The 12,914-nt window shown below is 48.4% G+C and overlaps 1 protein-coding gene across 1 annotated transcript in view; it reads left to right on the top strand.

Annotated features, from left to right (window-relative positions):
• Positions 1-12,914, top strand: part of megf6b (multiple EGF-like-domains 6b) — a 41,200-nt gene that overhangs the window by 9,151 nt on the left and 19,135 nt on the right. Inside the window, exon 4 of the mRNA XM_047026663.1 lies at positions 2,865-2,969. Within this exon, the coding sequence (XP_046882619.1) occupies positions 2,865-2,969 (105 nt within the window). The remainder of the gene's footprint in view (positions 1-2,864; positions 2,970-12,914) is intronic.

Raw genomic sequence — 12,914 nt, 5'->3', positions numbered from 1 at the left:
CACCTACATCTCTCAGCTACCAGGCACAGAGCAGAGCACCTACATCTCAGCTACCAGGCACAGTGCAACTCAACCACAGTGCAACAATAACAATCACGCACAAAAAAACCCGACATCAAATCTGGAGGGCATCAAACGTTCAAACCATTTACCCAAAGTAAACCCTCTAATCCTCCATATAACACGTGAGCCTCACAGCAACGTCGATGGTGATGGCTCAGGTCTGGTTCAGTAGTTGTTGAAAGTGGCTGTGCTACTGCAGCCAGATTGTCTGTGTGTCTGGAAGTAATCATCCAGACGTTACAGATGAGGAGTTTTTTTCTTTTCTGGTGTCCAAAGCACAGTTTCCCTATTGTTGGAATTTGGGGGCGAGAGAGTAGTGAACACAGATAGACATGGTTGTATGTTGGCTGGAGCCAGTGTGTTGGCTGTGTGTCTGCCTGGTAATGGGATTGTGGAGAGAGATATGGGGTACGAGAGAGAGTCGTGTCAGTGAACATGTGTGTGTGTGTGTGTAAACCTCATGTCGGGTGGGTGTGTAGTGAGTGATTGTGGGTGGGGTATGTATATGTGAGGGGGAGAGGCACAGTTTTGTATGTGTGTGAGTGTGTGTGTCTGGGTGAACACAGTGTGGTGTATGTGACAGATATATGTCTGGTGTGTGTGTGTGTGTGTGTGTGTGTGTGTGTGTGTGATTGAACACAGTATTGGGGACATGTGTGGTGAGTGTGTGATGGCTGCTGTGGTTGTGAGCTGATGTTCCCACAGCTGAGCAGGTGTCTGAGTGGAGGAGTGGACGGATGTTTAGGCTGAGGACCCCGCACTCCTGGGACCCTCTGGAGCCAAATGACTTGTTCTCTTCTCCTCCTCTTTTCCTCTCCTTCGTTTATCACAGTTCCATATGATTTCTCTAGAATGATATAGACTGTGACCCAGCAGCAGTTGTGCCTGACCTCCTGCTCAGTCTTCCCCCAGCTGATTACAGTGCTCAGCTAGAGGCGTTGTTGTCCTGGACAGAACCAGCTGCTCTGGTACTTTCAGCTCATTTCCCAGTCTCTCCTGTCTTACACACACACCTACATACACACACACACACACACACACACACACACACACACACACACACACACACACACACACACACACACACACACACACACACACACAGGAGACACAACTGCACAGGCTGCTGTCGTCATGACAGCAGTCCTGGTCAAAAACACAGGGAAATGTTGCATTGAATCATGACAGGGAGAGAAATCACCTTAGGTTATACTGAAGAGCCTTTCTTGTTGAAGGGCATGTCAACTCTATAACTCAAAGACCTCTATAACATATTAACTCTACAAGTCAGTGTTTGGTGTGGTTTGTAGTCGTTTGTAGTGAAATATGAACAAGTGACCACATGCGGGTCTAAAATGTCTTATTTGATATCCAGAAGGCCAGAGGAAGTGTTGATTGGTCATGCAGCTGCCAATTGGATTAAAGGTGTAGAAAAATTCTTCTTTGGCAGAGCCTTGTCTTTTGAGTCTGTTGCTGTCCTCCTTTCACTCTTTTTCTTTCTCTCTTTTATGTTTTTCCTCCTCTTTCCCTCATTTTTTTCGATCTCTCTCTCTCTCTCTCTCTCTCTCTCTCTCTCTCTCTCGTTCTCTTTCTCTTTCTCTCTCTCAAAATTCAGGAGCTCTGGTGCCATAACTCTTAATTAAACGTGTACTGTGCTTAAAAGAATGCATGCAGGTACACACACAAACACACACACACACACACAGCGCAAACACATTCACACACAGTACACACTCACACATTAAGCGCACACACAAACAGACACACTTGGAGGTGAGGGAGTGACAGGGATGGGTTATGTGAGGAATGTGACGCCTGAACTTCTGAGTTCGTGTTGCTCAAGCTGCCCAATGCTGATTGTTGATTCCTCCTTGAATTTCTCCAGAGCAAAATATCTGACTGTTTAAATAAATAAGAGGAAATATTATGACGCAACCTTCAACCTCCTGTCTCACGTTAATGACCTTTGCTGCATGCATGCATGCTTACAGCTTAACAACACGCTACCAACATGCCAAAAACATTGCAATCTGTCTAAGCTCACTAACCCAACAGACCAGATACTGTAGCAATTACGATGCACCTTCTCAAATCCTCTAGTCTGAATGCTACATATTACTGTATGATGTCAAGGGGAACATCATTGGATAAACCGTATCTTCTCTATACCAGAACATAGTTCATGTGGCTCTGAGATCTGGGTACTTGAGTCCTTTGTCCTCAGATGAGCTACAGCCTCCACTCAAACCATCCCAGCCCCATCTCTACACCAGCACTTAAACCATCCCAGCTGACTCTGTTCTCTAAAACAGTCAGATTAGGGATTTGTCTTATTCTGTTTTTGGCAGTCAGCCTGACAGCCACTTTGGTGCTCACAGACAACCAACGGGTGGGGAGGTCCTTAAATGGGAATGTGTGTGTGTGTGTGTGTTCAAGTTTCAAATGGATTGCCATTTGTGTGTCACACACAAATGATACAGTTTCATTGGAATTCTTTGCTCCTGAAATCCCTAGATATACACATTTTCATAAATAATTGAAATGTTATCGTACAACAGTGTGATGCTGCGGGTCAAGACACTTGATTTAATGATGCAGCTGAAGAACGTTCTGAGTGTGTGTGTGTGTGTGCAACATCAAGGTCCATCTCCATCAGATGTGAACAGGCTAATGATGATGCCTCACTGATAGAAGGAGGTCAAAGGGTTAGGGTTACACCTGCCAGGTGTTGGTTGCCCCTCTCACCTCTCTCTCTCTCTGTCTGTCATCCCCTCCCTCCATCCCTCCACCTTCCTGTGCAGCGGTGTGCAGCTACGGCGTGTGTTTCAACGGGGGGCAGTGTCGGGCGGGGTCCACCCAGCTGTGTGACTGTCCCGCTGGCTTCAACGGGCCCAGCTGCCAGTATGGTGAGTACAGGAACCACTCGTTCTTATCTGCTGTCTGTCTGGAGTGTGTGTCATCCAGACTATCACTCTCTTTTTCTGTCTGGCTCTATATTTCTGTCTCTTTCTGGCTTTCTATCTCTTTTTCTGTCATCCTTTCTCTCTTACACATATTCACAGTTGAGCCACATGTACAGTCAGGAAAATGCCAGAAGTTGGTGTAGCAGACAGCTCTGTGTAAAAGCTCATTAAGGTCGATAAATCCACAGATATCAACTGTTAACAGAGAGCAGTTTGTTCTGTCGTTAATGTAACTCATTACTGGACATTGGGAGGGGATTGGTCCGGCTCATCTGATGCAGTCTTCTCACCGAGCTCAGCTAGTGATCACATTTCCCCGCAAATGACAGCGAATCTCCTCACATCAACATTGAGTTTCTGGACCGCCCGCCCAAGAATGTTATCACCGGCCCATTGTGGTAGTCCGGCTGCAGTGAAGGACGTTGTTGTTTCTGTGATAGCTCACACACGGCAGGAAATTCCACCTACTGCTTGCCTTTCACCAGACTCCCCCCCCCCTCCCCCCCATCATCTCCAGCCTCATCACCCTCACCCCTCCCCCCACGTCCCAGCCCCACATCAACCTAGACACACTGCCTGAAGGAGTGACGGACATCCTTGCTCCATCAAGTTCTGAGCTAACAGGAACCGCTGAACAATAGAGTCTCCTTTATGTACTGTAGGAGAGATGGCCAGCCCCTGGGGAAAGAGACCTGTGACCCTGGGGACGTATAAGTCCAGCTCTGTGTCTGTCTGGGAGCCAGAATATATCTTGACAGAGTTCAAAAGTCTGTGAAAAGTGTGTGTGTGTGTGTGTGGGGGGGGGGGGGGGGGGGGGGGGGGGGGGAGGTGTTTGTTTGTGGCTTCTGAGCAGAGCTGGGCTGGTGTGGAGGCTAGCTCTTGGTGCAATGAAAAAAAAAAAAAGTGCCTTCTCTCCTCTCTCCTTCCTCCCTTCCTTGCTCCCTCTTTCATCCTCTCTCCTTCCTCCCTTACCTCTTCCTCCTCTTTTCTCTCTATTGCCTCCTTTCCATCCCTCCTTTCACCGTCCTGTCTCACTCTGGCCGTCTTTCTACTTCGCTCCTCTGCCTTCTCCTCCCTGGTCAGAGCCCCTCACTAGGTGTGTGTGTGTGCTGTGTCCTAATGGCAGGCCTGGAGAGAGCCTGTCTGTCACCCAGGGGCCTGACAGTGCCCAATCTGTCTCTGGTAGGCAGAGGGAGGTGCTCTTCCTCTGGTCCGAACATTCATGGACATACACTCTCTCTCTCTCTCTCTCTCTCTCTCTCTCTATCTCTCTCTCTCTCCTCTCTCTCTCTCTCTCTCTCTCTCTCTCTCTCTCTCTCTCTCTCTCTCTTTCTCTCTCTCTCTATTTCTCTCTGTCTCTATGTTTTAAAAACAGAACGGGAGAGAGACACTTTAGGTATCTCTCCTATACCTCCCCCTGCCTAAGTACCAACACTAAGACCACCACCCCCCCTCCCTAATCCGCACTCCCCTCTCCCACCCCCAGTACGCTCATCATTGTTCAGGGGGTGAGTGATACCTGTCGTCAATAACCCCCCCCCCCCCCCCTGTTTTTTTTTATTGCTGGACAGTTATGCAGAAGACCCCCCACCATCCCTGGCCCTCCTCCTCTACTGCAGCCTATTAGCTCATGAATAGAGTTTCCACTTATATTGCCTTGTGATTGGCACTGAATGGGGCATTGTCTGAAGGGAAGTGGGCCCTCCTGGGTTCTGCCTGACCTGAGGGGAATTTCATTGGTCGTGGGAGAAATGGGCCTGGCCCAGGTGGGTTGGAGAGGTCCGAGGAGTGGTATATCAGTGAACTGGGCCCAGGTGGGTTGGAGAGGTCCGAGGAGTGGTATATCAGTGAACTGGGCCCAGGTGGGGTTGGAGAGATGTGTGCTGGACCCAGTTAGAGTGGACATGAGACCCAGTTGGGAGGATGGCAGTAGAAGGTTTTGAGCATAAGTTCGTCCTAGAGGGAACCTAAACACCATCCTCATTACCCACATTCCTAGAACACGCACACACACACACACACACACACATGCACACTGTTATTATGATTCCAGTCAGTGTAACGGTATGTTCACCATGCCTTCTCAAAAAAAATGATGTTCACGTCTCTGTTTGTGTGTGTGTTTTGGGTACGTGTGTGCTCTGTAGCATGTCGTCACATGTTGACACAAAGAGGCCGTGATGGTGCGCGCTTCACGCATACCAACCATCGAACATTCATTCATCATTTGGCGACTCGCTGTTGTTGTCAGCTGTTCCTGAACATTCCTTCCACAGACGGGCCATGGCGTGCGGTCGCTATGGCTTGCAGTCGCCATGGCGTTCAGCACTTGGCTCTGATGTGGCTGGCCTGTGTTTGTGTGTAGACATGGGGTGTGTGTTTCTGTGTTCCGGGGCTTAATTAATACTGTTCTCTCTCTCTCTCTCTCTCTCTCTCTCTCTCTCTCTCTCTCTCTCTCTGTCTCTCTCTGTCTCTCTCTCTCTCTTTCTTTCTTTCTCTTTGCAAATCTTTCAGAGACACACAGAGACAAACACACACACTCAAACATACACATTCAGAAAGACAGACACAGACATGCACAAACAAACACACACAGATTTATTATTTCAAATGAAAAAGTGTTATTACAGGTAAATGATGACATCCATCAGTGATCTCCTCATCATTTACAGTACCAATTCAAAAGTATGTATCAACATAATTCACAGTACCCATTCATAAGTATGTATCAACATCATTAACAGTATACATTCATCAGTAGATTTCAACAATACCTGTCATAACTACTGTTGATGGTTTACATCACCTTCTGGACCACAGTCGAGGTGGTCTGATTCTGTATTTATTACATGGTACTACAAGTGTTTATCGCAAACTAAAATCGTTCCTTCGACATCAAGGTGTCACATTTGTCACTCACAGATAGTTACACAGTTATTACTTACTTTAATACAACAATTCCATCAGAGACATTTTCCCTATACTTGATTGAGTCAGTTAGTGACATTCGCGGGTGAATGCTGTGTGTGTGCAGTAGAAACGAGCGAGCGAGCACGCAAGTTTGTAGGCGCGTGTGTTTGTCTGCTCACTGCCAGTCCTGTCATCACTAGACAAGTGGCTCCCTCAGGGCTCCGTCAGAGTCTTGGCAGACATGTTCCCTTCAGCATCTGGCCTGAAACACCCCCTCACGCACACTGGGCAGGAGCACTATGACAACAGAGAGACGAGCAGCGTCTAACAGCCTCCCCAAAGCTACTTCATCTCACGCGCGCTGAGTCACGAAGCGCCCGTGAAAACAGCAGCGTCTCAACTAAACCTCTTCCTTTTGTCCAACTCGCAATTAAACACTCGTTCAGCTGTTGTGGTGCCAGGGCCGTGCGGGGGTAACGTCCCATGAGGTGGGTGTCGAGGAATCCGAGCTAGGTATCGTTGACGTGGAGCCTGGCAGCTTAACGCGCCGCCGACAGACATCCCCAGACAACCTCATGCTAGCCAGAGACGTGCCTCATTTAGCGTACAACATAGGTTGAGCTTTATGACCGTTTGAATGACCTATCTGCCTGCTGATGTTTCGTGGAAAATGTGTTAATTCAGCAGATGCTCATTCAGCAGATGCTTTCAGATGCATTGGGGGGATTTGAACCTGCGACCTCTTGATCTGCAGTGCAAATACCCCTTCCCATTGATGCCCATTGATCCAGCTGGTGTGGCTGTGCCTAAGGGGGTAGAGAGGGTCGTCCACTAATCGCAAGGTTTGTGGTTCGACCCCGGACTCTTCCAGAACATGTGTTGAAGTGTCCTTGACCAAGACAGCAAGCGCCAAGTTGCTCCCGATGTGGGCAGGCTGGCGCCTTGCATGTCGGTGGGTGAATGAGAGGCATGATGTAAATCGCTTTGGGGGCCAGGATGGTACATGGTAAAGCGCTATATAAATGCTGTCCATTTATCATTGACACCCATCCCCATTGATCCATCAACTATCAACCCGAGTAAGCTGACTTTAGTGTGGTTACATGATAAGTGTGGCTCTGGTTCTTGTGGACCCTGAGCTGTTCTTCTGTACCGGGGTCCAGGGAGAGCCAGGGAGCCAGAGCCAGAGCCAGTCGTCACTCATCTAGCCCCTCTGCTATCATCATCAGCATCCGTCTGTAATGGACGTTTCAAAGCATAGCAGGCATGCCTGGCTGCAGTGGAACCCATACTTTCTGTTAAGCCTCTGTGAAGACTAGAATGTAACTGAATGTAAACATCCCAAAAAGTAGTCTTGGCTGAACTTGGGTTGGAGTGGTCTCACTGGATAGAGAGAGAAGGGGTCTGGTTTATGAGCTTAGTCACACTGATCCCATGATTCCAGTGTTGTGCAGAGGGAGGGGGTGTGGTTTAGGGTGGGGGGGGGGCACAAGACAGCCCTGACTCCCTCCCTCTTCCACCCCCAAATAATCTTTTTATACCTGTGTGTTTCCTCCACATAGAAACTAACCGTTCGACAGTTTGTGGAGTGGAGTTCAACCCAGGAAGGAGTGGAGGGAGGACTGGGGTGGCATCGGGTTCAGCTGCAGTGTGTGGTCCACATGCAGGAGGAGACATTAGAGACAGGTTGTGATGTTGTCTGGTGGCTCAACCCGGACTGGCTCTGCAGGAACAGAACTCTGGTCCCTGGAACCCAACCAGTTCATCAGCAGAGTTGGAACACAGGCGTATTCACACTGACCTGTTTGGAATGTCAGTCAGTCTTGTAAATAACTCACCGAGGCTTTGAATAGCGAGGTCAATTATTTTTTGGGAGTTGCTCACTGGAATGGAACAGAGTCCGAGCCCTCGTACAGTGTCGTGAATGCCCTTTTGCTCTGTGTGTGTGTGTGTGTGTGAGAGTGAGTGTGTGTTTGTTTGTGTTGTCTTGACACAGATCTAGTGGTGGCATCCAACCTCCATGTGTCTCTCTCTCTTTCTTTCTCTCTCTGTCTCTCTCTCTCTTTCCCTCTCTCTCTCTCTCTCTCTCTCTCTCTCTCTCTCTCTCTCTCTCTCTCTCTCTCTCTCTCTCTCTCTCTCTCTCTCTCTCTCTCTCTCTCTCTCTCCATCTCTCTCACACACACATAAAGTACCATTCCCACATAAACCTCCCACAGTACCCGGGCAGTTAAACAGATATCAGATGTCGAGTCAGACACTTGACAAGTGTAGAAAGTGGATCAGCTTAAGTCCCTGTAGCTCTCAAGTGATTTACTTTGTCGCACGGCTTTAGCTCTTTCTTTTAAGTACACGTCAAACAGGAATGTTATCTTTCTTATCCAGATCCAATTATTTTAACCTTTAGGAGGTCTGATCTCTGGTTTATGTCACAGAGATTGTTTATGGGGAGGATAAAATGGGAGCGAGGAGGACCGAGGGAGAGAAGGAGGAGAGAGAAATATGAAAGAAATGAGGGAGAGTTGTAGCGGTTTTCTGGAGACCCAGTCAGTCAATAAATCTGTCAGTCTCTTGTGATGAGGAACGAACCACCATTTCAACATTTTCCTTGCAAAATATTGGCTTGATTTCTTTCTTATGTTCAACCAGATGTGTGTGTGTGTGTTGGAGGGTGGTGCTTGATGTGCCCCCCACAGTTTGAAAACTACTGGATCATTGGATCTTGGCTAGACAGATCTGAATCGTTCTTGAGACTTTGCAAACTCTCAGAACCCATTTCCCAGTCTACCAGTATCTCTCAATTACTCTGGAAGCCAGGCTCTAATCGTGATAATCAATAAACATTGTAGTGCTTAACCCAAATATTTCTTTGAAATATTCATTGTTTTGATTCGCAATCTACAAAGCCAGCGTTCCAACTGTCAGAGAGTGTGCGTAAGAGGTCCTCATTAAAGAGGTTCTAGGAGAGAAACGAACGAGCCGTGAGGAAGCAGAAGCCAGCTATGTTGACGACTTTAACTGGGTAAGGAGAGTGTTTAATGAGCCTCCCTGCTCCATACTGCCGAACCTTCCGTGTGTCCCCGGAAGGTTCTTCCTGGTAAACGGCAGCAGGAAATCAAGGTTGTGACCTCACGCCATGTGTTCACTGAACACACACATGGCCCCCTCTGCCGTGCACCTGGTGGAGAGGTCAGAGGAGAACAGACCAACAGTCATATGTGCACGTGAATTCAGCCTTCTAGTAGGATTCAAATGCAGTAAGCGTTATTCCACAGGACACACACCCAGCACAAATACATACGGTTTCTTCTCCCACAGCAACCCTGCTGAATGACTGAGCTTAGTGACAGAAGTGTGTGAAGAAGCGAACCAGGTAGTCACAGCAGAGTCGTCTCATGCTGCTAAGAGGAAGTGTGTGTGTGAGGGGTGTGTGGGGGCAGGCTGGGGGTCAAAGGGTCACCCAGCATGTGAACTGGGCCCAGTTGCTCTGAGGGCGAGCCTGAATCTCCCAGCCCTGACCCGGCAGGTCGTAAAAGGCAGGAATGTTAGGCGCCCTCTCACCTCGCCTGCTGACGGTGGAGAACACCACGTCCACCAGGCCGCACAGGGCCTGACAGTGACGAGGAGGAGCAGCAGGGACTCACGTGTTCTGTCGGACAAGAACCTCCTCCTCCTCCTGCTTCCTGCTCCTCCTCCTCATCTTGCTACCCCTCCTCCACGTCCTACTCCTTGTCCTCCACCTTCCTCGGCCACTCCCATATCCTTCTCCCACTCCACTCTCTGTCTCTCTGTTTCTTACATTTACACATACATTTACATTTAGCAGTCTCTCTGTCTCTATGTCTCTCTGTCTGTCTCTCTCTAACTCTCTCTCTCTCTCTCTCTCTCTCTCTCTCTCTCTCTCTGTCTGGGTATGTGTGGACAAACCTCTTTCACACATCCTGCTAGCCCAGACAGGTAAAGATTTAACTGTCACAAAGGAGAAAACCCTTTGATGGGTTTCTCTCTCTGGCTAAATATATCCTCTCCATGTATCATGGCAGGGAGGGATGTCAAACAAGTAGAGAGAGGTGTTCACGCTGTTTGGGCCTAAGGAACTGTCTCTCTGGAAAAAGGAATAAATCCCTCTGTCAGTCAGTCAGTCAGTCAGTCAGTCAGTCAGTCAGTCAGTCAGTCAGTCAGTCAGTCAGTCAGTCAGTCAGTGAGTGCTCAGTAGCACCAAGGGGCTTGAACCTAGCACCAGGAAACACAGTAGAGGGACCATCCATTTGTGGTTCAAGGAAGATATTAGCAAGAATACTGCTTTTGGCACACCTAAGCCATTGCAGCAGAAATATGTGTCTTTCCTCAGGCTGTAATGCGATCATTGGCATGGTTGACAAATGTTACTGTAACCGCAACATTTTTGATTGAATTGAAAACTCTCTCACATGTTGAGAGCAATCATTCTCATTAGACCAAGAGGATGTCCTCATGTCCGAGGGCCACACTGTGGTTTACAGGTTTCAGACAGAGCTGTCATCATGACAGAAGCCCCTGTTCCACAGCCTGTTCAGGGTGGGAATGTTGTGGCTTCATGCCGACTCACAGTTCTGTGTAAAAGATTTGGACACGGAATGGGGGTTATCGTCGTACGGGCATTAAGCTGGCAGTGGAGGTAGTCACAGAGCTGGATTGATGTCTGTGTAAGGAAGAGCTGGCATGATGGTGCTACACACACTGTCAATGATGCGGACGTCACACCTCTGATTCCAGAATGCCGGCATGTTGTCTGAAATCCCACACGGGGCGGCATTATGCCGGCTTTGTTTGATTTAGTGTAAACAAGCAAAGCTGGCCTAATGACTGGTCTTCTTTACGGCGATATTGCTTGATGTCTGTTTTAAGTGTGGTTGTGTGTGTCTGTCTGTCCTCGCTTCACCAGGGAGTGTAGCCGTTCAGGCCTGTCATAGAGAGACAGGCAGCAGGGACTCCAGGTGGAACTCGGGCTCATGTGAACTACATGAGAAACAGCATGTCTCATATTCACACACAAACACACACACGCACACGCACATGCACATGCACACACGCTAGTTCTGTAGGTCTGTCTTTGAACACTCCACACTGTGTCAGGGCAATTGGATTATACATTTGCTGTGGCCATTAGGTCTAATTCACTTACACTGTGAGAATTCAAGCTCTGAAATTCGCATGCAGTTTCTCATGATCGGAACATGCTTTAGACTCTTCTCTGGTCGTAATGAGCATTAGCTTCAGATATTTGATGCTGCCTTTGTCCAGTCTTGGTCCATATATCTTGTCTGTGCACTCACAATCCGTATAGTTGTTATGAATCGCCTTTTCCAGCTACTCTGGTGTGTGTGTGTGGGTGCGTGCGAAAATGTCAAGAATAAGAAAGATGTGTTTTCATATGAGAACTTTTCAGAACTTGAAGCAGGCTGAAAAATCTTATCAGTTACTTTTCTCGATTTTTAATCTTTCTTTTGCAAATCCGTCTCCGCTCTTGGCTTGCGTTCATTTGAATCTAGAATTGGAATATAATTGGGCCATTTACAGTGGGGTCACATGTTTCCCATTGTGCTATTGAAGGTTTAATCCTCCGGTTAAGACTGTTGTTAGCAGGCACCGTGGCGTGACCTCTAAGCAGCTGAAGTGAGGGAGGACATGGAGATAGGCGCTGAGGGAACCAACCCCAAGAGCTCCCTGACCAGACGGTTCTCACACATTCTCCCCATTCTCTCTCTTTCTCTCTCTTTCTCCCTTCCTCTTTTTCTCTCGCTCCCTGTCCTTGACTCTCTCCCTTCCCTCCGGTCTCTTTCTCTTTCTCCTTTTTTATCTCTCTTTCCCTTTCCTTCTTTCTTTCTCTCTTCCTTTCTCAGTCACTCCATGTCAAACACCCCAACAAATGATCTTATCCCTCCTTCCCCCCTTCTCGTCTTTTCTTTTCCTCCTCTCCTTTCCTCCTCTCCCTGACCTCCCCCTACTCAGAAGTCGCCAGAATCACCCAGCTCCCTTGTTACAATCCTCCCTTCCTCTCATCGCTCTTTCCCTACTTCCTTCCCTCCCTCCCTCTAGTTCTGTACATTCCTAGCTGTAGCTGACCAGCAGGGCCTGTCGCCCAGTGATGCGGCATCTACAGTAATCCTCCTGAAATCTACTGAGGAGGAACTAGAGACTCACTCAGGATGGGAAGAAACCAAGGCTCTGTGTTTGTGTTACATTTACATTTATGCATTTAACAGACGCTTTTATCCAAAGCGACTTCCAAGAGTTATACAAAAGTACATAGTTCACTGATCATAACAACCAGATAGCCCCAAACACTGCGGGTAGCCAAACATGAAACATACATTTTGAAAACCAAATAAGTCCCAAAGGGAAGAACAATAAGAGCATGTAGTTAGACAAGTTACAATTGAACAGCAAGAACCTCAAAAGTGGGACATTGAATCTGATACGGGTCGTGATGGGTAGCCAGTGGAGAGAGATGAGGAGCGGGGTAACATGGGGCGTCTGGGTAGATTGAAGACCAGGCGGGCTGCTGCGTTCTGAATCCTCTGGAGAGGCTGGGAGACTGGGAGCAGCGAGTTGCAGTAGTCCAACTTTGAGAGGACAAGTGCTTGGACTAGCAGCTGGGTGGAATGCTCAGAAAGGTATCTACCGATCTTCCGGATGTTGTAGAGGGTGAATCTACGCGACCGGGAGACCGCAGCAATGTGGGCTGTGAGGGAGAGCTCGTCATCCATGGTCACCCCGAGGTTCCTAACATAGGATAAAGGGGTCGCCGTCGCTGATCCCAGAGTGATTGTGTTCCGTATCTCTCCGTCCCGCAGGCCTGTTGTCTCTGCAATGTTTGTGTTCTGTATCCATCCGTCACGCTAGCCTTCAGGGACAAACTGGGAATCCCTGTTTCCCTCCAGGAAGTTGTTGCCTGTTTCTGAGGGTGTCGTGGCCAAGCTCTCCTGCAGGAGAGTTATG

This window comes from Hypomesus transpacificus, chromosome 9 (assembly GCF_021917145.1).
Source record: "Hypomesus transpacificus isolate Combined female chromosome 9, fHypTra1, whole genome shotgun sequence".
In the NCBI taxonomy this organism is placed as follows: Eukaryota; Metazoa; Chordata; class Actinopteri; order Osmeriformes; family Osmeridae; genus Hypomesus; species Hypomesus transpacificus.
The sequence above is the reverse complement of the archived record's forward strand: the minus strand, read 5'-3'. Positions and strand labels throughout refer to the sequence as shown.